The sequence below is a fragment of the Bos javanicus genome, chromosome 23 (genome assembly GCF_032452875.1).
Source record: "Bos javanicus breed banteng chromosome 23, ARS-OSU_banteng_1.0, whole genome shotgun sequence".
NCBI classification, from domain to species: Eukaryota; Metazoa; Chordata; class Mammalia; order Artiodactyla; family Bovidae; genus Bos; species Bos javanicus.
In genome coordinates this window covers 51,010,396-51,036,885 of record NC_083890.1, presented here as the reverse complement: position 1 = coordinate 51,036,885, position 26,490 = coordinate 51,010,396, and the positions used below count along the sequence as shown (strand labels likewise).

Below are 26,490 nucleotides of genomic sequence, written 5' to 3'. Positions count from 1 at the left end.
AACCTGTTTATTTGTGTGTAACAAGCTGGAATCAAGATTGCCAGGAGAAATATCAATAACCTCAGATATGCAGATGACGCCACCCTTATGGCAGAAAGCGAGGAGGAACTAAAGAGCCTTTGATGAAAGTGAAAGAGAAGAAGGAGAATTTGACTGAAAACTCAGCATTCAAAAAGGGAAGATCATGGCATCTGGTCCCATCACTTCATGGCAAATAGATGGGAAAACAATGGAGCTGTGAGAGACTTCATTTTCTTGGGCTCCAAAATCACTGCAGATGGTGACTGCAGCTGTGAAATTAAGACGCTTGCTCCGTGGATGAAAACTTTTGTCTAACCTAGACTGCATATTAAAAAGCAAGACGTTTCTTTGCTGACAAAGGTTCATATAGGGAAAGCTATGGTTTTTCCATTAGTCATATATGGATAGGACAGTTGGATCATAAAGAAGACTGAGCATCACAGAATTGATGCTTTTGAACTGTGGTGTTGTAGAAGACTCTCGAAAGTCCCTTCGACTGCAAGAAGATCAAACCCGTCAATCCTAAAGGAAATCAGTCCTGAATATTGGAAGGACTGATGTTGAAGCTGAAGCTCCAATACTTTGGCAACATGAAGCAAAAACCTGACTCATTGGATAAGACCCTGATGCTGGGAAAGACTGAGGGCTGGAGGAGAAGGGGGTGACAGAGGATGAGATGGTTGCACCGACTCGATGAGTTTGAGCAAGCTCCAGGAGTTTGTGATGGACAGGGAGGCCTGGAATGCTGCAGTCCATGCGGTCACAAAGAGTTGGCCATGACTGAGGGGCTGAGCTGAACAGAACATGGGATTTTCCTTGTTAAGGAATCCTTCGAAAGGAAAATGAAGGTAAAACTTCTGGCAAACCAATTCAGGACATGGGGATTTAAATATGGCTCTTCTTTGCGGAGAACAGCGCTCTTTATCTGCAGAACTCTGTCCTGGATGGTAGGGCAGACAGCAACCCGAAGGTGAGCCAGCAGCAGTCGGGGCTCTCTGCGGTTCTCGGCTCAGACTCACCTGCTTCCTCAGCCACATCTCCCCCTGCTTACAGCTGGGTCACACCTGCCCTGCCCCGGGCGTGCGGCTCTGAGGCTGTGAGGTTCTAAGAGCTGAGTGTGCGTGGTTCCGGCTCAGAGAAGTGTTGGTGGCTGGTGCACAGGGAAAGGGGCTCTCGCCCACCAGGGCCTGATGCCCAGAGTCACAGGTTATGAGCCTGGGCAGCCACGACTGGCTGCTTGTGAGTAATCAGGTGTCTTGGTTTCCGATAACCGATCACCACAAATCAGGGTGAATGTGTCATGGAACCTTGCCATATGCACGATGTTAACATATGCTCGATATCCTGTGTATAATTCACATGTAATATGATCAACAACAGCAGTCAGTGCCAGGGTGTGTGCACATTCACCTGAGGTGCGTCCAGGGAACCCAACTGGGGTTCCCCGGGGTCCTGGTTCTGCTCATGGAGCAGGTAATCTCTGGCCAGGGTGGGGGTCGGGGTGGTGGGGGATACAGGAATCACCTATACTCTCATTTTGACAAAGTCTCCTCTGGGTCTGGAAAATTCTATGAAGTTGCTGGTGAACCATTTTCACTTTCATTTCTACATATGCTCTTCCCTGTATTCCCCAGGCCAGGTTAGATTCAGTCCCAAAGAGATTTTTCCTGTCTTCCTCCGGTTATCATGATTTATGCCCTCCTGGGCTGAATGAGTCTGTGACACCATTATCAGCTGGTGGGCACTGTCCCCCTTGAAGACAGGTAGCGCGCCCGGAGGTATTTTTGTTGTCATAATGGAGGGAGGTGCAGCTGGCCTCTAGTGGAGGAGCACAGGAACCACGTCAGGAATGGTCATCTGACCCCACTCGTCAGCTATGCTGCCTGTGAGCAATGCTGGCTGGACACATAATCGGGCCCCTTTCATGTCGGAACCCACCACATCTCCAGCACAGCGGTGTGTCTGGAGGTTTCTCTTCGGGGGCCTAGCAGGTGACATGCAAAGTCAGTGGTGGTATTTCCCATCAACAGTGGTGGAGGCAGATGTTTACCAAGCTTCCCATCACTTCTCACTGAAGTTAACGAACGTGACATGCAGTGTCTTCTGGAAACTGCCCACCAACTCTGTGGAGCAAATAGGTGTAAATGCTGTCAGGAAGTCAGGTTCAGACATTCGTGAAAAGGAAATACCAGCAACGCTAGCACATGTCTTAAACGCGGGCTGAGAGATACCCGTCTGACTCTGATCTTGCATTTTAATATTGCTTCTGAATTATGTCTGCCTTCTTTCTTGTTTCTGCAGCCCCCCTCCCTGGCGTCACTCCCAATACACCCACCCCATGTAGCCCAGCCTGTGCGTCCCCCCGACTCCCTGTTCCCGCTGTCCTGTAGGAGGACCACCCTGGGTCCTCCCTTCCCAGATCTCCGCTCCTGGGCAGGTCACCGCCACCCTCACCGCCCACCCAGGACCTCTCACCTCTTTCTGAGGCACACTGCGATTGCTTCAGTTCTGAGTCTCAGGGAATTTTACCCCTATCATTTGACTTGCTTCTTAAGTGTCTCTTTAGGTCCAACCTGGTCCTTTCCTCTGTGTCATAAATCCACATTAGGACTGAACAGGGTTTTTAGAGAGAAGCCTCTTGTGAAACTGAAGCTTTCAATCTGTGTAGTTTTCATAAAATTCCTTGGTCTGGAAAAAACCCTCCGAACGGCCATACTTGAAGTCCCGCTTCTCTGCCATGTGACACGCAGCGTGGTGGTGGGGGGAGATTAGTGAGCCAGAGGAGGGGTCCCGGCCCTCTGACTGGGCTGCCTCTGTGACTCACATCGTTCCTCTCAGCTCCTGGTGCCATTTCGGGGGCTTGACCTCACTGGGGGTGGTGCTGGGTCAGTCTCGGGATCCAGGAATCTCCTGGTTAATCAACGTTCGTTTTTATCCATCAGCCTGATCTGTCTTTCAGTGTTGCCAAACACTGGGACACCTTCCTGGGCTTGGGTCCCCTCCTCCTGGCCACCTCTTGTTTCTTTACAGAAGCTAAAACACTTGAGGACAGGGCTGCAGTGAGCAGGGGAGCCGACTGCCCAGCACTTTATGAGCGGAAACCTGGAACCACCGGGCGCCCTTCTCTGGGTTCCGTGAGCTGGATGCAGGCCCTTCCCGATCTGGCTGACTTGGATTTCAAGGCTCCTTCCTGCCACCGACTTCTCCTCAATCCCCTCCTGAACACATGCCCCCATCCCCCAATGGCCACCTCCCAGGACCTCCCAGGTCATTCTCAGAGGACATGTTCTCTGACATCACCGGGAAGACCCAGATCTAAAATGCTGTTTCCCTCTGCGTCTGGCTGAAGAGCTTTAACATTTGTGTATAATCACATCCTTCAGGAAGCCTCACCATCCCTTTAGAAATCAGTCCAGTCACTGCGGTTGATTGTATGGACACAAAATCAAGTCAAGGAGAATGAGGCTGTCCTAAGGCCGGTTACCTAGTGGGGAACACAGAAGCTCCTCCATAAAGTCCGTCCGGAGTGAAGTGTCTGCCGGGGACTTTCTTGGGGAATTTGTGTGTGGCTGCCACCATCTGGATGTTTTCTCATAAGATCTAGGAAATACCTCTGAGCACTTCTGGTGTTCTCATCACCTGTAAGGCACCTCAGGTCGGAGGTTGTGTCCTCAGCCAGGTGCCCAGCGCCCAGCCCAGTGCCACATTCATGGGAGAGGCTGAGACTTCCCTGCTACTTGAGGTAACAATCTTCATTAAGCAAGGGTGGACCACTCATTGAGGAAACAAGTTTAGCAGGAGAAAGTTCTTCAAAGTTAAGGAAGAAAAAGTTTAGAGAGACAAAGGTCTTCAAAGTTACAGAAGAAAGAAGTTAGAGGGAGAAAGGTCTTCAAAATGAAGGAAAAACCAAGTTGAGAGGGATAAAAGTCTTCCAAGGTAAGGAAAAACCAAGTTTATAAGGATAAAGTTCTTCAAAATTGAGGAAAAACCAAGTTTAGAGGGACAGAGGTCTTCAAAGTTATGGAAGAAAGAAGTGTAGAGGGAGAAAGGTCTTCAAAATGAAGGAAAAACCAAGTTGAGAGGGATAAAAGTCTTCCAAGGTAAGGAAAAACCAAGTTTAGAAGGATAAAGGTCTTCAAAATTAAGGAAAAAACCAAGTTTAGAGGGAGAAAGGTCTTCAAATTTAAGGAAAAAACAAGTGTAGATGGATAAAGGTGTTCAAAGTTACGGAATAAACAAGTTTAGAGGGAAAAAGGACTTCAAAGTTAAGGAAAAACCAAGTGTAGAGGGAGAAAGGTCTTCAAAGTTAAGGCAAAACCAAGTTTAGGGGGAGAAAGTTCTTCACAGTTAAGAAAAAACCAAGTGTAGAGGGAGAAAGGTCTTCAAAATTAAGGAATAAACAAGTTTAGGGGGAGAAAGGTCTTCAAAGTTAAGGCAAAACCAAGTTTAGAGGGAGAAAGGTCTTCAAAGTTAAGAAAAAACCAAGTGTAGAGGGAGAAAGGTCTTCAAAGTTAAGGAATAAACAAGTTTAGAGGGAGAAAGGTCTTCAAAGTTAAGGCAAAACCAAGTTTAGAGGGAGAAAGGTCTTCAAAGTTAAGGCAAAACCAAGTTTAGAGGGAGAAAGTTCTTCAAAGTTAAGGCAAAACCAAGTTTAGAGGGAGAAAGGTCTTCAAAGTTAAGGAAAAACCAAGTTTAGAGGGAGAAAGGTCTTCAAAGTTAAGGAAAAATCAATTTTGGTGGAGAAAGGTCTTCAAAGTTAAGGAATAAACAAGTTTAGAGGGAGAAAGGCCTTCAAAGTTAAGGAATAAACAAGTTTAGAGGGAGAAAGGTCTTCAAAGTTAAGGAAAAACCAAGTTTAGAGGGAGAAAGGTCTTCAAAGTTAAGGAAAAATCAATTTTGGTGGAGAAAGGTCTTCAAAGTTAAGGAATAAACAAGTTTAGAGGGAGAAAGGCCTTCAAAGTTAAGGAAAAACCAAGTTTAGAGGGAGAAAGGTCTTCAAAGTTAAGGCAAAACCAAGTTTAGGGGGAGAAAGGTCTTCAAAGTTAAGGCAAAACCAAGTTTAGAGGGAGAAAGGTCTTGAAAGTTAAGGCAAAACCAAGTTTAGGGGGAGAAAGGTCTTCAAAGTTAAGGAAAAACCAAGTTTAGAGGGAGAAAGGTCTTCAAAGTTAAGGAAAAACCAAGTTTAGAGGGAGAAACGCCTTCAAAGTTCCAGAAACCTTTGCAGAACAGGGCCATGCTCAGCATTGCTCTTTGTAGGCTGCTGAGAAATGGCATCTGAGTGCCCGCGGGCTGAGCAGCAGGTATGGTCTTTTGCTAACAATACCCAGACAGGACTCACTGGGCTGAAAGTTAGGAAGCCAAGAGGGACTGACCTTGGTGGTGGTGGGAGATGGTGCTCTGACGGGTGACCCAGACCTGTTGGGGTGCGCTTGCCAGAACCAACTCTGTTTCTTCTCTAGAGCTGAAAGTCAGATCATGAAATAAAGCCTTTGAAAAACGCGGAAACCTCGTCCCTTCTGGACAGTGTTGGGAAACTTCTGAAATAGCTTCCAGAAGACCTCTTGTAAGTGTTGATTGCACTGACACTATGGTTATACTCACTGCATCCTGGGTCGGGAAGTTCAATGCCCTGTTTTTCTTTTTTTCTTTTTTTTTGTCAGGATCCTTCAGATTCAACCAGATAGGGAAATATTTTTCAGATACAATGCTACGTTCTTAAAAGTAATCACATAGGGAAAATTTAGTTGGAAAAGATAACATGTCAAAATCTTTTGAGTTTTAACTGATTGTTAGAAGGAGTTCATGTCCCCTATGTATCTCTTTGGGGCTTCTCTGGTGGCTCAGATGGTAAAGAATTGGCTTGTGATGGCAGATACCCAAGTTCAATCCCTAGGTCAGGAAGATCTCGTGTAGAAGGGAAAGGCTACCCACTCCAGCATTCTGGCCTGCAGAATTCTAAACATGAACCACACAGTCCATGGGTCGCAGAGTCGGACACGACTGAGTGACTTTCACTCGCACTCTGGCGGGACCTCAGCTTCTGTCCTCAGCTATGACTCTGACACACAGGCGCAGCTGGGCCGGTGAATCCCGCATGCGGCTCCTGCACCCACGTCCCATATCCTGCTCTGTTTCTACTTGTCTCCTGGACACCTTCACTTAATGCTCTGCAAGCACCATGAGTCCTCTTTGACAGGAGATGCGGGTTTGATCCCTGGGTCAGCAAGCTCCCCTGGAGCAGGAAATGAAAATCCTACGGGTGGATTTTCAGTCCATGGTGGGCGACAGTCCACAGGGTCTCAAGGAGTCCGGCACGACTGACGACTGAGCACAGCAATGCTATGTTACACCCCTGACCCTCCCCTTCCCCAGGAGGCTCTCTTTCACTTAATCACATCACGATGAGTACAGATACCTGAGTTACACTAGTAACTGGCACCTGCATCTCCACTCCTTTCCTGGCCCCTTGCCCCCAGTCCACCTGGTTCTCACATCCTGTGATGCCCACCCTCATCAGCTCTGGGCAGCATCCCGTCACTGCTGCACTGCCCAGGCTCAGGCCCGCCTGGCTGTGCCCTGGTCCCCAGAGCCGAGTCCTAGGGGCCACTGGGTCCTCTCCCCCTGCACCCAGTCCATCCTGAGGGCCGGTGCTAGAGTCAGAAAGGAAACGGGAGGGAAGGAGGGGAGGATATGGATGAATGAAGGAATCACGTTACTCATCCAGTTTCAATCTTACAATGGTTCCCAATGTTCTTGTTCAGTCCCTCAGTCGTGTCTGACTTTTTGCAACCCCGTGGACTGCAGCACACCATCTCCCGGAGCTTGCTCAAACTCATGTCCATTGAGTCAATGATGAATCCAACCATCTCATCCTCTGTCATCCCCTTCTCCTCCTGCCTGCAATCTTTCCCAGCATCAGGGTCTTTTCCAATGAGTCAGCTCTTCACATCAGGTGACTAAAGTATTAGAGCTTCAGCTTCAGCCTCAGTCCTTCCAATGAATATTCAGGATTTACTTCCTTTAGGATTGTCTGGGTTGATTGCCTTGCAGTTCAAGGGACTCTCAAGAGTCTTTTCCGACACCACAGGGCCATGACTGATGGATAAAACCCCAGTTCTTCAGAAGAGCCTCCAGGTTCTTTCCAGTCCAGCCCTGCTCAATCCTTCCAGCCCGCCTGCCTCACCTTGGGCGCTCCCCGGCCCACACCCTCTGCCCGGTCCTGAGTGTACCTCCTGGGAGCGGGAGCCCTTTCCCACCAGTGAATCCGCCTGGTTGTTCCTCCTCCAGCCGCCCCTGGACCTCACCCCTCCCTCGGGCTCGGCTCCTCTGTCACCCGGGGAGCCCAGCCCAAGCCCCACTGCATCACTATCTCCATCCTTCTGACCCCATTGGGCTGGTTACCTGCCCATCAGAGCTGCCACCCACTGCACAGAGACAAAACCTCTTTCCCGTCCCTCTGAAACCACAGAAGAGGAAGAGCGTGTTTGATGAGTTTTATCCCTCGCCTCTTTGTGACCAGATACAGTCTTCCATACAATCAGCTTCCAATCCATAGAGCGTGGGGTTTCCAGCTCTGCTACCTAGTGGGGCTGCAGGGTAGGAAGATGCTGTTGCTCCCCGTGCAGGGCTGTTGCCCCGCCCTCCAGCATGGCTGGGTCAGCCCAGCCCCTCCCGCTCTGCCCACATCTTCCATCGTCCGCTCAGCCCCGCCCCTCCAGCCCAGGTATTTGGGCCCCAGCGCCTCCATCCCTGCCCAGCCTGTTCCTACCGTGCTTGGTACGTGTGGGGCGGTGGGGCCGTGGCACCGGCCTGCCCGAGGCAGAAGGCAGTGGGCTGGGCGGGGGCTGGCACCAGGCTGGGTTTCCTTTCGGACCAGGTGGAGCGGCGGACGTCACGACGCTGTGAGTGTGGATCCTGGCCCCTGCGCTCTCTTGGGGTCCTGTGAAATGTGTATGCTTCTTACTGGCATGTGCATTGAATGGAGAAGAGCTGCCCCTTAATGGGGATCTTCCCCACCCATGGCTCGAACCTGGAGCTCCTGCACTGCAGGAAGATTCTTTACCATCTGAGCCACCAGGGAAGTCCAATTTCATTATGTATCTAAGCTAATTGAAATATCTCATCTGTACCAAGTCGTGAGACTGTTAATAAGCAGGCGGATTCCTTACCAGCTGAACCAAGGGAAGCCCAAGAATACTGAAGTGGGTAGCCTATCCCTTCTCCAGCACAGCTTTCCGACCCAGGGATCAAAGTGGGGTCTCCTACATTGCAGGCAGATTCTCTACCAACTGAGCAACTAGGGAAGTCCATGGGACTATCTTATCTTTGTTATATCTTCGTATACCTTCCCTAAAGGTGATAATGAGCTTTCCTGATAGCTCAGTTGGTAAAGAATCTGCCTGCGATGCAAGAGACCCTGGTTCGATTCCTGGGTCTGTAAGATCCCTTGGAGAATGGATAGACTACCCACTCCAGGATTCTTGGGCCTCCTTGTGGCTCAGCTGGTAAAGAATCCGCCTGCAATGTGGCAGACCTGGGTTCGATCCCTGGGTTGGAAAGATCCCCTGGGGAAGGGAAAGGCTACCCACTCCAGTATTCTGGCCTGGAGAATTCCATGGACTGTATAGTCCATGGGGTCGAGAGAGTCGGACATGACTGAGCGACATTCACCTTCACTTTCACGAATACCTTTCTTTGCACTTGACTTGAGCACAGCTGCAGAAGTGCATTTCATAGACGCTGTGCTGTTCTCTGCACTCTGAAGTGTATTTGAGGCTGTCCCGGTGGCTCAGTGTGAAAGAATCCACCTGCCAGTGCAGGAAACTCAGGTTTGATCTCTGGGTCCAGAAGATCCCCTGGAGGAGGCAACCCACTCCAGTATTCCTGCCTGAAGAATCCCATGGACAGAGGAGCCTGGCGGGCTGTAGCCCACGGGGTCATCAAAGAGTCGGACACGACTTATGACTGAACAGCAACAGCAATTCTTAATTACACTGGAAACACTGGGGCAGCACTTTATAGCATCACTTGCACAGGGTGAGAAGAATCCCTGTCTTACTTTGTCAGTATTGGAAACGAATGGTTCTCAACCTGTTCACGTTTCTGTTTGAAAAAGGGTGTTTTGGTTTGCTCTCCACCCCTCTCTCTCTGTGTGTCTTTTTGGTGAGGGGGCGCTGCCATAATGATGAAGGCTGCACTGCAGAGTCATGACCTGGTGCTCAGCTCTCACTCTGTTCCTTGGAGCCCAGCAGAGCTAAGCTGCTTTTTAAATCAGCTATTTCTGGAGCTGGTTTTGCTCCATTCTTTTCCCTGTTTTAAGACTTCTTCCTTGATTCTGGCTGCTCTGCAGGTCAGCCATCACATAGTTTGCTAATTATGCTCATTTTGTGTTGTTTCTGATAACTTTCCTTTGCATTGTTTCCTGAGTTGAGTCTGCAGGGCCTGAACTATCAGAGCAATTCACACCAGCCCTGGGTACAGGACCCTCCCGAGTTCCTGCCTGGGGAGCACAGTGCTGCCTCTGGTGTTCTGTCTCAGTTCCCCGGGGAGTGCACGAAGCACCGCTTCCAGTCTGATTTCGGGGCCTGTATCAGCGTGGGCTGTTCACTTATCTCGCGATTGACGTATTTTCTGCCGTCAGAGTACCCTGAACAAACCTCTGGGCCTCATGTCTTCATTCCTTCCTTTTCAGTTTAGCGGTTTCACAGGGAGTGGGTGTGCGCTCACCTTTAATGACCATCAGCAACTGTTGTCAGTGGGCAGAAAGAACTACCACCAGCATCGCTGTGGCCTTTGAAGACAAGTGCACTCTGCTTTTTTCTGTATTAGTGTTAAGGTATTGGATATTAAGGCCTGTCCTGCTGGCTCAGTGGAAAGCATTCTTCTGCAATGCAGGAGCCTCGGGTTCAGCCCTGGGTCGGAAAGATCCCCTGGAGAAGGAAATGGCAACCCACTCCAGTATTCTTGCTTGGAAAATCCATGGACAGGGGGGCCAGGTAGGCTGTAGTCCATGGAATCACCAAAGAGTCAGACATGACTTAGCTACTAAGCAAGAAATTGGATATTAAAGATGGAAGAGAATGTGTGTGGGGGGAGTGTTTCCTCTCCTCTACATTCTGCCTGGCTGGTCTAGAAATTAAATTGACCTAAGACAAATCAATAGCAAAAAACCAACCCCACTGAATTTTGTGTGAACCTCGAAGATATAAGACTCAAGAAGTGACAAGGCAGGCAGCTTTGTGTGTGTGTGAAGATTTGACAAAACAAGGGGTTTTTGCCTGGGGAGCAAGTTTGTGAAGAAACAGGGTTTGCTGGTTCCTTGTACAGCCTTTTCAGCCTTTTGTTTCCCTCTTTGGCCATAAAGATGTCTCTCTACCTCCTGGTACAGGAGGGTATTTCCACATGGAGATTTATTTTCAGCTTTCAGGGTGAGCAGAAGAAGAGCAGAGCATGCTTTTTGCACCAGCTGTTTCTCAAGTCTCTTTACTTCAGAGCAATCAGTGTGCTGCCGTGGAGTGTTTTGGGGTGAGCTGCCCTGCACGCCATCAGGAGCACAGATTACCTGGTGCGTCCCTGTCCTCATGCAGGGAGCAGAAATCAGGGAGCTGACGCAGGGCCCGGAGCGGGGCTGCCAGCCTGCACGCCCTGCGGCTTCGCGCCCTTTCCTCGGGCTCACCTGCCTGTTTCTCCCACGTCGGTATCTAGGACTGACGCTGCTTTCTGTTGAAGAACTGGGGATCTCTCAGCTGTCATCCCTTCCCACCAGGCAGAGAGGCCCTGAACCCTTGCGCACCCCCGCCCCTCCCCACAGTGTCCTGTTCTGGACCAAACGCCCTCCGTGGCGGGGCTGTCGACCTCTGAGGCCGGGCCCTGGAGGTGGACATGGGGGCATCCCAAGCCCTTGTCCCAAGCAGGGTGAGCAGACCCTGGGCCTGGGCACAGGGCCCTGGATTTGAACTTTGGCACAGGTGGAGGTCCCATAGGAGGAGACATGGGCGTCAGGGGGTTTGTCTTTGAGGCTTTCATGCTTCTTTGTACGGGATTTACTTCTTTTATCTCAAGGCTGGGGTCTTTCTCTCTCTTTACATAATGTCCAACTTGTGTAACTGTGCATTTTGATTGATCATTTTGAATGATTCTTGTTATAAAATCGTACCTATAGGCCCCAAACACACCGAACAATCTAGAAATGGGAGCAAAAGCCCACAGCTCCTTCCCGACCCTCCCAGGCCGTGTCCCAGCACACTCTGTGTGTCAGCAGCATGTCTCAGCCGTGTTCACGTGTTAGAAGCCCACGGGGGGGTCTGAGGCCCCGAGGAAACCGAGTTTTGTGCGTGTAGCTGTTTGCTCGTCCAAGCAGAGCGTCAGTGCTAACAACAGTTAAGAGCGGAGTGAGACGTGGCCGACCTGTGGCCTGAATTTGCGTGACACTGATTTTAAATCCATCCTTTCAGCTTCGCCACCATGGATGCACTGTCAGAAGCAAACGGCACCTTCGCCTTGAACCTTCTGAAAAAGCTGGGTGAGGGCAGCTCGGAAAATGTGTTTATCTCGCCCCTAAGCATCTCCTCTGCCCTGGCCATGGTCCTCATGGGAGCCAGGGGCAACACCGCAGCCCAGATGTGCCAGGTACGTTCGGGAAGCCGGTTCTGGGCGGCGGCCGATGCTCTTTCCTTGGCCCGTGAGCCGGTGTCCGTGATCCGAATCCCAAAGGCCTTGCTCGGCAGACAGGCCTCGCTCGGCAGACAGGCCTCACTCTCCTGTAGTCAGGGTGTACTGCACTTGTGCTTTTTTATCTGTTTTTTTTTTTTTTTTTCAGACGCTTTCTCTAAACAAGAGCAGTGGGGGAGGTGAAGATGTCCACCAGGGTTTCCAGAACCTTCTCATGGAAGTTAATAGGACGGACACACAGTACTTGCTCAGAACCGCCAACAGGCTTTTTGGAGAGAAGACTTACGATTTCCTCTCGGTAAGTCATACTCCTGATTGCCCGAAGCAGATAGAGACCGAGGTCGTGTGGAGACGGGAGGCAGGCCTTGTGTTGCAGACTGGCCTTGTGGGCTGAGACCCACACGGAGGGTGGGGTGTGGGACCCCAGTCACGACCTCACGCTTCCTGGAACTGTTTGGTCATTGCCTGTAGGACCATATATATGCGTTAGTATACTGTATTGGTGTTTTTCTTTCTGGCTTACTTCACTCTGTATAATAGGCTCCAGTTTCATCCACCTCATTAGAACTGATTCATATGTATTCTTTTTAATGGCTGAGTAATACTCCATTGTGTATATGTACCACAGCTTTCTTATCCATTCGTCTGCTGATGGACATCTAGGTTGCTTCCATGTCCTGGCTATTATAAACAGCGCTGCAATGAACACTGAGGTACAGGTGTCTCTTTCAATTCTGGTTTCCTCAGTGTGTATGCCCAGCAGTGGGATTGCTGGGTCGTATGGCAGTTCTATTTCCAGTTTTTTAAGGAATCTCCACACTGTTATCCATAGTGGCTGTACTAGTTTGCATTCCCACCAACAGTGTAAGAGGGTTTCCTTTTCTCCACACCCTCTCCATCATTTATTGTTTGTAGACTTTTGGATAGCAGCCATTCTGACTGGCATGAAATGGTATCTCATTGTGTTTTGATTTGCATTTCTCTGATAATGAGTGATGTTGAGCATCTTTTCATGTGTTTGTTAGCCATCTGTATGTCTTCTTTGGAGAAATGTCTGTTTAGTTCATTGGCCCATTTTTTGATTGGGTCATTTATTTTTCTGGAATTGAGCTGCAGCAGTTGCTTGTATATTTTTGAGATTAGTTCTTTGTCCATTGCTTCATTTGCTATTATTTTCTCCCATTCTGCAGGCTGTCTTTTCACCTTGCTTAGAGTGTCCTTTGTTGTGCAGAAGCTTTTAATTTTAATTAGGTCCCATTTGTTTATTTTTGCTTTTATTTCCAAGATTCTGGGAGGTGGGTCATAGAGGATCCTGCTGTGATGTATGTCAGAGAGTGTTTTGCCTATGTTCTCCTCTAGGAGTTTTATAGTTTCTGGTCTTACGTTTAGATCTTTAATCCATTTTGAGTTTATTTTTGTGTATGGTGTTAGAAAGTGTTCTAGTTTCATTCTTTTACAAGTGGTTGACCAGTTTTCCCAGCACCACTTGTTAAAGAGATTGTCTTTTCTCCATTGTATATTCTTGCCTCCTTTGTCAAAGATAAGGTGTCCATAGGTGCATGGATTTATCTCTGGGCTTTCTATTTTGTGGCATTGATCTAGGTCTCTGTCTTTGTGCCAGTACCATACTGTCTTGATGACTGTGGCTTTGTAGTAGAGCCTGGAGTCAGGTAGGTTGATTCCTCCAGTTCCATTCTTCTTTCTCAAGATTGCTTTGGCTATTTGAGCTTTTTTGTATTTCCATACAAATTGTGAAATTATTTGTTCTAGCTCTGTGAAGAATACCGTTGGTAGTTTGATAGGGATTGCATTGAACCTATAGATTGCTTTGGGTTATATACTCATTTTCACTATATTGATTCTCCTGATCCATGAACACGGTGTATTTCTCCGTCTATTAGTGTCCTCTTTAATTTCTTTCACCAGTGTTTTATAGTTTTCTATATATAGGTCTTTTGTTCTTTAGGTAGATATATTCCTAAGTATTTCATTCTTTTCATTGCAATGGTGAATGGAATTGTTTCCTTAATTTCTCTTTCTATTTTCTCATTATTCGTGTATAGGAATGCAAGGGATTTCTGTGTGTTGACTTTATATCCTGCAACTTTACTATATTCATTGATTATCTCTAGTAGTTTTCCGGTGGAGTCTTTAGGGTTTTCTATGTAGAGGATCTTGTCATCTGCAAACAGTGAGAGTTTTACTTCTTTTCCAAGTTGGATTCCTTTTATTTCTTTTTCTGTTCTGATTGCTGTTTCCAAAACTTCCAAAACCATGTTGAATAGTAATGGTGAGAGTGGGCACCCTTGTCTTATTCCTGACTTTAGGGGAAATGCTTTCAATTTTTCACCATTGAGGATAATGTTTGCTGTGGGTTTGTCGTATATAGCTTTTATATGTTGAGGTATGTTCCTTCTATTCCTGCTTTCTGGAGGGTTTTTATCTTAAATGAATGTTGAATTTTGTCAAAGGCTTTCTCTGCATCTATTGAGATAATCATATGGCTTTTGTTTTTCAATTTGTTAATGTGGTGTATTACATTGATTAATTTGTGGATATCGAAGAATCCTTGCATCCCTGGGATAAAGCCCACTTGGTCATGATGTATGATCTTTTTAATATATTGTTGGATTCTGATTGCTAGAATTTTGTTAAGGATTTTTGCATCTATGTTCATCAGTGATATTGGCCTGTAGTTTTCTTTTTTTGTGGCATCTTTGTCAGGTTTTGGTATTAGGGTGATGGTGGCCTCATAGAATGAGTTTGGAAGTTTACCTTCCTCTGCAATTTTCTGGAAGAGTTTGAGGAGGATAAATGTTAGCTCTTCTCTAAATTTTTGGTAGAATTCAGCTGTGAAGCCATCTGGACCTGGGCTTTTGTTTGCTGGAAGATTTTTGATTACAGTTTCAATTTCCGTGCTTGTGATGGGTCTGTTAAGATTTTCTGTTTCTTCCTGGTCGAGTTTTGGAAAGTTGTACTTTTCTAAGAATTTGTCCATTTCTTCCAAGTTTCCATTTTATTGGCATTAATTGCTGATAGTAGTGTCTTATGATCCTTTGTATTTCTGTGTTGTCTGTTGTGATCTCTCCATTTTCATTTCTAATTTTATTGATTTGATTTTTCTCTCTTTGTTTCTTGATGAGTCCGGCTAATGGTTTGTCAATTTTATTTATCCTTTCAAAGAACCAGCTTTTGGCTTTGTTGATTTTTGCTATGGCCTCTTTTGTTTCTTTTGCATTTATTTGTGCCTTAATTTTTAAGATGTCTTTCTTTCTACTAACCCTGGGGTTCTTCATTTCTTCCTTTTCTAGTTGCTTTAGGTGTAGAGTTAGGTCATTTATTTGACTTTTTTCTTGTTTCTTGAGGTATGCCTGTATTGCTATGAACCTTCCCCTTAGCACTGCTTTTACAGTGTCCGAGAGGTTTTGGGTTGTTGTGTTTTCATTTTCATTCGTTTCTACACGTATTTTGATTTCTTTTTTTATATCTTCTGTGATTTGTTGGTTATTCAGCAGCGTGTTGTTCAGCCTCCGTATGTTGGAATTTTTAATAGTTTTTCTCCTGTAATTGAGATCTAATCTTACTGCATTGTGGTCAGAAAAGATGCTTGGAATGATTTCAATTCTTTTTTAATTTACCAAGGCTAGATTTATGGCCCAGGATGTGATCTATCCTGGAGAAGGTTCCATGTGTGCTTGAGAAAAAGGTGAAATTCATTGTTTTGGGGTGAAATGTCCTATAGATATCAATTAGGTCTAACTGGTCTATTGTATCATTTAACGTTTGTGTTTCTTTGTTAATTTTCTGTTTAGTTGATCTATCAATAAGTATGAATGGGGTATTAAAGTCTCCCACTATTATTGTGTTATTGTTAATTTCCCCTTTGATACTTGTTAGCATTTGTCTTACATATTGCTGTGCTCCTATGTTGGATGCATATATATTTATAATTGTTATATCTTCTTCTTGGATTGATCCTTTGATCATTATGTAGTGTCCTTCTTTGTCTCTTTTCACAGCCTTTGTTTTAAAGTCTATTTTATCTGATATAAGTATTGCTACTCCTGTGTTGTTTTTTTTTTTTTTTGGTCTCTATTTGCATGGAATATCTTTTTCCAGCCCTTCACTTTCAGTCTGTATGTGTCCTTGTTTTGAGGTGGGTCTCTTGTAGACAACATATATAGGGGTCTTGTCTTTGTATCCATTCAGCCAGTCTTTGTCTTTTGGTTGGGGCATTCAACCATTTACATTTAAGGTAATTATTGATAAGTATGACCCCATTGCCATTTATTTTATTGTTTTGGGTTTGAGTTTATATACCCTTTCTGTGTTTCCTGTCTAGAGAAGATCCTTTAGCATTTGTTGGAGAGCTGGTATGGTAGTGCTGAATTCTCTCAGCTTTTGCTTGTCTATAAAGCTTTTGACTTCTCCTTCATATTTGAATAAGATCCTTGCTGGGTACAGTAATCTGGACTGTAGGCTATTTTCTTTCATCACTTTAAGTATGTCTTGCCATTCCCTTATGGCCTGAAGAGTTTCTATTGAAAGATCAGCTGTTATCCTTATGGAAATCCCCTTATGTGTTATTTGTTGTTTTTCCCTTGCTGCTTTTAATATTGTTCTTTGTGTTTGATCTTTGTTAATTTGATTAATATGTGTCTTGGGGTGTTTTGCCTTGGGTTTATCCTGTTTGGGACTCTCTGGGTTTCTTGGACTTGAGTGATTATTTCCTTCCCCATTTTAGGGAGGTTTTTAACTATTATCTCCTTAAGTATTTTCTCATGGTCTTTCATTTTGTCTTCTTCTTCTGGGACTCCTATGATTTGAATGTTGGGGTGTTTAACATTATCCCAGAGGTCTCTGAGATTGTCCTCATTTCTTTTAATTCATTTTTCTTTTTTCCTCTCTGTTTCACTTATTTCTATCATTCTATCTTCTACCTCACTTATCCTATCTTATGCCTCTGTTACTCTACTGTTGGTTCCCTCCAGAGCGTTTTTGAGCTCATGTATTGCATTATTCATTATATATTGACTCTTTTTTATTTCTTCTAGATCCTTGTTAAACGTTTCTTGCATCTTCTCAATCCTTGTCTCCAGGCTATTTATCTGTAACTGCATTTTGTTTTCAAGATTTTGGATCATTTTCACTATCATTATTTGTAATTCTTTACCAGGTAAATTCCCTATCTCTTCCTCTTTTGTTTGGTTTGGTGGGCATTTATCCTGTTACTTTACCTGCTGGGTATTTCTCTGCCTCTTCATTTTGTTTATATTGCTGTGTTTGGGGTGGCCTTTCCATATTCTGGCAGTTTGTGGAGTTCTCTTTATTGTGGAATTTCCTCACTGTGGGTGGAGTTGGACGGGTGGCTTGTCAAGGTTTCCTGGTTAGGGAAGCTAGTGTCGGTGTTCTGGTGGGTGGAGCTGGATTTCTTCTCTCTGGAGTGCAATGAAGTGTCCAGTAATGAGTTATGAGATGTCACTGGGTTTGGAGTGACTTTGGGCAGCCTGTATATTGAAGCTCAGGGCTATGTTCCTGTGTTGCTGGAGAATTTGCGTGGTAAGTCTTGCTCTGGAACTTGTTGGCCCTTGTGTGGTGCTTGGTTTCAGTGTAGTTACGGAAGCGTTTGATGAGGTCCTATCAATTAATGTTCCCTGGAGTCAGGAGTTCTCTGGTGTGCTCAGGATTTGGACTTAAGCCTCCTGCCTCTGATTTTCAGTCTTATTCTTACAGTAGCCTCAAGACTTCTCCATCCATACAGCACCGATGATAAAACATCTAGGTTAATGATGAAAAGTTTCTCCATGGTGAGGGACACCCAGAGAGGTTCACAGAGTTACATGGAGAAGAGAAGAGGGTGGAGGGAGATAGAGGTGAGCAGGAGAAGAAGAGGGGGAATCAAAAGGGGAGAGACCAAGCTAGCTGGTAATCACGTCCCTATGTGCTCTCCACAGTCTGGACTGCTCAGAGATGTTCATGGAGTTATACAGAGAATGGAAGAGGGAGGAAGGAGACAGAGGTGGCCAGTAGGAGAAGGGGAATCAAAAGAGGTGAGAGCAAGCTAGCCAGTAATCACATCCCTACGTGCTCTCCACAGTATGGATCCCTCAGAGATGTTCACAGATTTACACAGAGAAGAGAAGAGGGAGGAAGGAGACAGTCGTGGCCTGGAGGATAAATGGGGGAATCAAAAGGAGAGAGACAGATCCAGCCAGTAATCGGTTCCCTAAATGTTCTCCACCATCCGGAACACACAGAGAGATTCACAGAGTTGGGTAGAGAAGAGAAGGGGGAGGGAGGAGATAGAGGCGACCTGGTGGAGAAAAAGGAGCATCCAAAGGGAGAGAGCAGTCAAGCCAGTAATCTTGCTCCCAGGTAAAAATGGGTATTGAAGATTGGGTTCTTAAAGGTACAAAATTGATAACAAATACCAAAAAGCAAAGATTAAAATCAAGAGTAGAGGTTGGATTCTCAAAAATACAATATTAAAGGACAAAAAAGTCACAAAAATTATAAAATAGATATATATGAAGTTTCCTTTAAAAAATATGGCCTTTTTTGTTGCAAAGTAATAGTAGGTTAGAAAAATGAAAATTAAAGGAGTAATAGAGGACTTAAAAACAAATTTTTTTTTTTAATTTAAAGGATGATAATAGTAAAAATATATCTAGGACTTTCTCTGGTGTTGTTGTGGACGTGTGGGGTCAGTTCATTTTCAGATAGTTCCTTGATCCGGCTTATATTTCTCAAGATCTATAGGCCCCTTCCTATGTAGTCAGTGCTAACTACAGGGTTTTAATCTATTGCAGCTGTCACTTCCAAGGCGGTTCCCTCTGTTTTAGCTTCTTCTATTTGCTGGTCCCTTCAGTGTCTAATTTCTGCCCTGACACAAGGGGACGGTAGTGGACACTTTTTTAGGTTCACTGGTTCAGTCGTGCTGTGGGGAGGGAGGGACGCTGAAATCAAATATCACTGGCGTGTGTGGGGAGTGCTCGCCGTGTCTCGGCCACACTGGGTTTGCCACCGCTCACGGCATGTGTGCTTTCCCTGTCTATGCTGCTTAGGCTCTAGGTTGCTCTGCCGGGAACTGTCTGAGGCTGGCCCTGGGCTGCATGCACCTCCCAGGTCTAAGCCGCTCAGATTTGGGCACTTGGATACTCTTCAAAGGCACAGACTTGGTTGGGCCTGTGTTTTGTGCCCTTCCCAGGTCCAAGCAGCTCAGGTGACCAGGTGCTTGGCGAGCAGTCGCCCCCAGTTGAAGGCTGCGACTTATTGCCTCCCCCATCCCTGCTGCTCTGTTTTCTGGGTGTACAGTAGGTGTGCCTTCTCAGGTGTGCCATGTGTCTCTTCTGGGGAGCTGATCTCTGACTGCGACCCTCCCAGCAGATGTCGACCGTCCAGAATCCCAAGAAGTCTTGGTTAGCGACGAGGCCTGCTTGCATTTTGGTAGATGATGCCTCTCTGGGGCCATGATTGCCCCCGTCTGGGTCTGTCTGCCCTCACCTGCCTGTCTCCACGGGGGATGGGCTGGTCCGCAGCCGGCTAGCTCTAGTCACTCCTTTGTTCCTGTGAGCGGGCCTGGCGGTGTCTTAGGTGAGAGCTTTTCGCGGGGTAGCTATCCCACAGTCTGGTTTGCTATCTCAAGCTAGTTCCCTCAGATTGTCCTCGGGGCATTCAGGCCCGGTCCTTACTCTAATCAATGCAGCCCGCAGCTCCCTGCCCAGCCCCCACTTGCTAGTGGCAATGCAGGCGTCTGCGCTGCTCCTCCGCTTGCAGTTACCATTGGGCACGTAATCTGTGAGTTTTAATTATTTATTTATTCTTCCTCCCAGTTATGTTGCCCTCTGAAGTTCCAAAGCTTGCCACAGACTCTGCAGTGAGAGTGTTTCCTGGTGTTTGGAAACTTCTCTTTTAAGACTCCCTTCCTGGGATGGATCTCCGTACCTACCTCATTTGTCTCTCTTTTTATCTTTTGTATTTTTTTCCGACCTCCTTTCAAAGACAATGGGCTACTCTTCTGGGTGCCTGATGTCCTCTGCCAGCATTCAGAAGTTGTTTTATGGAATTTACTCAGTGTTCATTGTTCTTCTGTTTTGTGTTGTTTTTAATATAAATTTATTTATTTTAATTGGAGGCTAATTACTTTACAATATTGTATTGGTTTTTCCATACATCAACATGAATCCGCCATGGGTGTTCACACGTTCCCCATCCTGAATCCCCAACCCACCTCCCTCCCCATACCATCCCTTTGGGTCATCCCAGTGCACCAGCCCGAAGCTTCCTGTATCCTACATCAAACCTGCACTGGCGATTCCTTTCATATATGATATTATACATGTTTCAATGCCATTCTGCCAAATCATCCCACCCTCACCCTCTCCCACAGAGTCCAAAAGTCTGTTCTATAGATCTGTGTCTCTTTTGCTGTCTCACATACAGGGTTATCAGTACCATCTTTCTAACTTCCATATATATGCGTTAGTATACTGTATTGGTGTTTTTCTTTCTGGCTTACTTCACTCTGTATAATAGGCTCCAGTTTCATCCACCTCATTAGAACTGATTCATATGTATTCTTTTTAATGGCTGAGTAACACTCCATTGTGTATATGTACCACAGCTTTCTTATCCATTCGTCTGCTGATGGACATCTAGGTTGCTTCCATGTCCTGGCTATTATAAACAGTGCTGCGATGAACACTGGGGTACAGGCATCTCTTTCAATTCTGGTTTCCTCAGTGTGTATGCCCAGCAGTGGGATTGCTGGATCATAAGGCAGTTCTATTTCCAGTTTTTTAAGGAATCTCCACACTGTTCTCCATAGTGGCCGTACTAGTTTGCATTCCCACCAACAGTGTAAGAGGGTTCCCTTTTCTCCACACCCTCTCCAGCATTTATTGCTTGTAGACATTTGGATAGCAGCCATTCTGACTGGCATGAAATGGTATCTCATTGTGTTTTGATTTGCATTTCTCTGATAATGAGTGATGTTGAGCATCTTTTCATGTGTTTGTTAGCCATCTGTATGTCTTCTTTGGAGAAATGTCTGTTTAGTTCATTGGCCCATTTTTTGATTGGGTCATTTATTTTTCTGGATTTGAGCTGCAGCAGTGCTTGTATATTTTTGAGATTAGTTCTTTGTCCATTGCTTCATTTGCTATTATTTTCTCCCATTCTGCAGGCTGTCTTTTCACCTTGCTTAGAGTGTCCTTTGTTGTGCAGAAGCTTTTAATTTTAATTAGGTCCCATTTGTTTATTTTTGCTTTTATTTCCAAGATTCTGGGAGGTGGATCATAGAGGATCCTGCTGTGATTTATGTCGGAGAGTGTTTTGCCTATGTTCTCCTCTAGGAGTTTTATAGTTTCTGGTCTTACGTTTAGATCTTTAATCCATTTTGAGTTTATTTTTGTGTATGGTGTTAGAAAGTGTTCTAGTTTCATTCTTTTACAAGTGGTTGACCAGTTTTCCCAGCACCACTTGTTAAAGAGATTGTCTTTTCTCCATTGTATATTCTTGCCTCCTTTGTCAAAGATAAGGTGTCCATAGGTGCATGGATTTATCTCTGGGCTTTCTATTTTGTGGCATTGATCTAGATCTCTGTCTTTGTGCCAGTACCATACTGTCTTGATGACTGTGGCTTTGTAGTAGAGCCTGGAGTCAGGCAGGTTGATTCCTCCAGTTCCATTCTTCTTTCTCAAGATTGCTTTGGCTATTTGAGCTTTTTTGTGTTTCCATACAAATTGTGAAATTATTTGTTCTAGCTCTGTGAAGAATACCGTTGGTAGTTTGATAGGGATTGCATTGAACCTATAGATTGCTTTGGGTAAACATATGGAACATTTCACGAATTTGAGTGTCATCCTTGCTCAGGGGCAATGCTAATCTTCTCTGTATCGTTCCATTTTACTGTATGTGCTGCCTAAGTGAGCACTCATTGTTCTTTTGATGAATTTGTGGGGGAGAAAGTGGTCTCCCCATCCTATTCCTCTGCCTTCTTAGGAAATCCCAAGAAAAGCACTGATATTTAGAACATTATTTTGGTATGGAATATAAAATCAAAAGATGAGAAATATTTGTCAGTTATTTCATACTGATCAAGTATCCAAGAATCCAATACCAATCACAATGTATGATTAGATATTGCTTTAGTTTGCTTTTTGACTGGTCATTACTTACTAAATAGTATTTTAAGAAGCAGGCACTTGTTTTCAGATGTGTTTAAAAGCTGTTGAAGTCACCAAGCGTATGATGAGGTATCGACTTGTAGGTGACCACTTTGCTTCCAGACTATTTTCTTAGACTGGGAGACTGACATCTTTTTCAAAAGCCCCAATTAAGAAGTGGAGCAGTAGGTTGGCAGAGCCTGAATGATGTGAGGATTCTATGAAAGGAGGCACCCGGACCACGACATGCAGGGTCCACAGTGTGCGGAGAACTCAGCCACGTGACATCGGCAGAGCCAATTCTCCTGGTCCTCAGAGCACCTCTGAGACGTAGCTACTGCTGCGTCCTTGCTTCCAGGGGGCGAGGAAGCCAGAGAGACGCTGCACCTTTCCAGGGTCACACGGCAGTGACGCCCGGAACGTGTGCTGGCGGCAGTGTTGCCGCATCGCCTCTCTTGAATGGCTGTGTTGTTGTTGTTTAGTCGCTAAGTCGTGTCTGACTCCTTGCAACCCATGGACTGTAGCCCTCCAGGCTCCTCTGTGCGTGGGACTGTCCAGGCAAGAATACTGGAGTGCGTTCCCATTTCCTTCTCCAGGGGATCTTCCGCACGAGATCAAACCCTTGTCTCCAACGTTTGCAGGCAAATTCTTTACCACTGTGCCACCTGGGAAGCCTGTGATTTTACTCAGTTATTTATTCAATGTAGCTGAAAACTGAGAAACCAGATTGAAGGTTAATTCTGCACATTCGTTTGTACATTACACAAGTAACCGTCAAATGATCAGTGTTGAGGTCGGCACGGTGAAGAAGTAAGCTCTTGGCGTTGTCTGTTTCTGTAGCCATGTGATTCTGTCATTCCATCTCTCCTAGTCTTTCAAAGATTCCTGCCGCATATTCTACCAAGCAGAGATGGAAGAGCTGGACTTTCTCAGCGCTACAGAGGAGTCCAGGAAGCACATAAACACCTGGGTAGCCGAAAAGACAGAAGGTGAGGACATGTCACTAATTCTGTTCACACAGTATTTGAATGAGTCTTATTTTCCACAAGTTCCTTCCCAAGACCATCAAATGTAAACAGAAATGGCTTTTTTCTCTAAAGAACTGGAAACTTTCAAATCCACTTCTGAAATTTAATCAGTAATCAATTTCTCTAGCTTTTCCCCTCCTTATCAATATTTGGTGCACCTCTTCCAGAACAATCACACTTTGACTTTTGGCTGTTGCAGTTAATGTTCATATAGTCTGCCTTTTCAAAAAGGGCGGAAGGAAGACTCTGGATTGGGCTCCACCTCCCTGCCTGTGCAGCAGAGCGCGTGCTCTGCGGGTCGCTGAGCATCACTGCAGGACACTCGGTCAAGCCCTCGTCCACCTGCGCTTCTTCATTTTCGTGCTCTGCACGCTGGCTTCGGCCTCTCCCCTTCAGGACAGTCCCCTCACGTTGTAGACCAAACATTCCTTTTTCTGTCACTGTGAATTATCCTGCCCTATTATTTGTTCATTGTATGTGTTTTATGCAACTCATGGTATTTTACTGAGCGGAGACTTTAAGGTTTTTGTCGCTGATTTAGCTTTAGGGGCCAGGCTCCCTGCATGGGTTTCCCTGGTGGCTCGGATGGTAAAGATACACCTGCCAATGCAGGAGAGGCGGGTTGGATCCCTGGGTCAAAAGATCCCCTGGAGAAGGAAATGGAAACCTGCTCCAGTATTCTTGCCTAGGGAATCCCATGGACGCAGGAGCCTGGTGGGCTACAGTCCATGGGGTCACAAATAGTGGGACCCAACTTAACGAGTAAACAGACAACTCCCTGTACGTGGTTGTATGGGGGACAGGGAACCCTCTGGTCTGTGCACTGACTCCTCCAGGGGACGGACCAGTAAGTACTGTGCCCAGCACCTCCACCAGGAAACCCTGTTAGCTAACTGGTGTCTTTAAATCTTCTTTGCAGGTAAAATTAGAGACTTGCTCCCTGCAAATTCAGTTAACCCCATGACACGTCTCGTTCTCGTGAATGCCATCTACTTCAAAGGGAATTGGGACACACAGTTTAACAAAGAGCACACCAAGGAAAGGCCTTTCAGAGTCAGCAAGGTGAACAAGAATGTGTCATAATAAGGGAGGAGGTTCTTGGAAACGGTCCCTGGAAACCCCTTGGTTTACGGAGCCTGCCAGGAGGCTGACCTCAAGGAACTTGTGCCTCTCGTGGCCTTGGCGGCCCAGATGTAGACCTGGGCAAACCCTGGCTTCCTCTCCCCCTGCTCCTCCTCTGCTGTATCATCAGGGGAGGTCTGTGCGGCCGGTGTTCCGTCTTGTATCACACATCCCACGGGGCAGCTTGCAGGTGTCTGGGCCTCCTAAAACCCCTGAGATCCAGTTCAAACTCCAGACTGTGGCTGTGACGCTCCATGGGCCTGGTTCCTACCGTCTGTCCCCCTCCCATCAGGAGCTACCTACACAGACGCCTTTCTCTGCAGGGCTGTCCAGAAACCTTCCTAGCGGTCTCCGCAGCCCAGGTTCCTGGTTCCTGTGTCCCTCCTCTGAGCTCTCACAGAGCCTGTGGCCTCTCACAGTGGCTCTGATCCCCCAGAGCCCTGTGGGCCCGTGTGCAGGACCAGGGAGGTTACTTGGAAGTTTTCCTGATGACCATGGCTGGGCTGAGAGTGGTGGGGGTAGGAAGCACAAGTCAGATTGTTTTGTTTTGTTTTTTAATAATTGTATCTATTTATTTGGCTGTGCAGGGTCTTGTTGCCGCAGAGCCTTTCTTGCAGCTGCCGTGGCAGAGACCCTCTTGGCTCGGTGCTCGGGCTTCTCCTGCCGGTGCTTCTGTTGGTGCAGAGCTCAGGCTCCAGGCCCATGACTTCAGGAGCTGCGGCTCCCGGGCTCTCAGCCCAGGCTCAGTAGTTGTGGCCCGTGGGCTTAGAAGCCCCTGGGCTGTGGGGTGTTCCCAGACCAGGGATGGAGCCTGTGTCTCCTGCATTGGAAGGCAGATTATTTACCCCTGAGCCACCAGGGCAGCCCTGTTGTCTTTAAAAGTAGAGCCAACATGGTTGTTCATGGGTCAGCTATCAGGTGAGAAGGACAGGGGCCCAAGACACTCTAGGGTCTGCCTGGGGGATGAGTGGTGTCGCCATGAGCAGAGATGGGAAAGTATAGATGGAACAGGTCGAGGGGAACACAAGACGCCAGTGTGGGAGCCAACCTGAAGGCTCCTTTGCATCCAGATGCAGATGTCAGGTGGGCAGGTGCCGGGGAAGAGGTCCTGCTGGGTAAGTCTGTGTGGAGCCCTCCTGGGTCAGCAGGAGAACAGCAGCCTGAGGCCTGAGTGCTGGGAACCAGGGGTGGGAGCTGGAGCCGTGCAGACGAGCTGACGACACGGAGCTGGGGTGGGTCTGGAAGACAGGACAGAATGTGTGGGCTCAGGTGGATGGCTCTGATGACTCATCCAGCGTGTCCACAGGTCTTGTTTCAACTTAACATTTATCTATTCCTTTTATAGAACATGGAGAAACCTGTGCAAATGATGTTCAAGAAGTCCACCTTTAAATCAACCTACATTGGAGAAATAAGCACCCAGATTCTGGTGCTTCCTTACGTAGGCAAAGAACTGAACATGGTCATCCTGCTGCCCAGTGAGAGCACAGACTTGAACACGGTAACCAGCCAGCCGTGGCCCCATGGGGTCTCATCGGGATCCATGCTGGGCACTGGGCTCTGGGAACTCGTGTGCAGCCGGCAGGCTGCCCCGGGCCCGCAAGGCACAGTGTGCGGGTCACAGTGGAAGGTGCCCGGGGCAGCGCTGCTGCAGACCCTGAGATCTTCTACCTTCTCCTCCAGGTGGAGAAGGCCCTGACCTATGAGAAATTCGTCACTTGGACGAAGCTGGATGTGATGGACGAGGACGAGGTGGAGGTGTTCCTGCCCCGCTTCACGCTGGAGGAGAGTTACGACATGGAGTGCGTCCTCCGAGACCTGGGCGTGACCGACGCCTTCGAGGCGGCCCAGGCTGACTTCAGCGGGATGTCGTGCCAGCAAGACTTGCATCTGTCCAAGATCGTGCACAAGTCCTTCGTGGAGGTCACTGAAGAGGGCACAGAGGCCGCAGCCGCCACAGTGGCCAGGATCACCCCGAGAATCCTGAGGATCGTGCCCCGTTTCTGTGCCGACCACCCCTTCCTCTTCTTCATCCAGCACAGCAAGACCGGGGCCATCCTGTTCTGCGGCCGCTTCTGCTCGCCGTGACGAGGTGGGGGGGCCCCCAGTGCTCCTCACCGCTCTCCCCAATCTCTGCAAAGAGCTGGAACCCAGGTGACCTTGGTGAAGGTCCACAAATAAAGGGCTGATTGAGACCGCCTGTGAGTTTGTGTTGTGTGTCTGTGTGTGTGTATGTGTGCGCGTGTGCCTGTGTGTGTCTGTGTGTGTGTCTGTGTGTGTCTGTGTGTGTGACTTGTGTGTGTGTGTACGTCTGTGTGTTTGTGTATGTCTGTGTCTGTATGTGTGTGTGTGGGCGCGCCTGTGTGTGTCTGTGTCTGTGTGCGTGTGCGTGTGCATGTGTGTCTGTGTCTGTGTGTGTGTGTGTGCCCATGTGTTCTCGTGTCCCGTGCCTTCTCAAAATTGCAGCTGCCATCGGAGGCGGG

At 47.0% G+C, this 26,490-nt stretch overlaps 1 protein-coding gene and 1 non-coding gene across 2 annotated transcripts; one reads left to right on the top strand and one right to left on the bottom strand.

The window, feature by feature from the left end:
- The first annotated feature begins 1,804 nt into the window (after positions 1-1,804).
- Positions 1,805-26,155, top strand: LOC133236785 (serpin B6-like). The gene is made up of 8 exons (XM_061398981.1): positions 1,805-1,906; positions 5,481-5,584; positions 11,475-11,649; positions 11,840-11,989; positions 22,729-22,846; positions 23,805-23,947; positions 25,353-25,508; positions 25,691-26,155. The coding sequence occupies exons 3-8, from the start codon at positions 11,485-11,487 to the stop codon at positions 26,093-26,095; spliced, it is 1,137 nt and encodes a 378-aa protein (XP_061254965.1). The 5' UTR covers positions 1,805-1,906; positions 5,481-5,584; positions 11,475-11,484; the 3' UTR covers positions 26,096-26,155.
- Positions 21,520-21,625, bottom strand: LOC133237104 (U6 spliceosomal RNA). The gene has a single exon (XR_009733135.1). It is a non-coding gene; the product is annotated as a U6 spliceosomal RNA (small nuclear RNA).
- Positions 26,156-26,490: the final 335 nt, after the last annotated feature.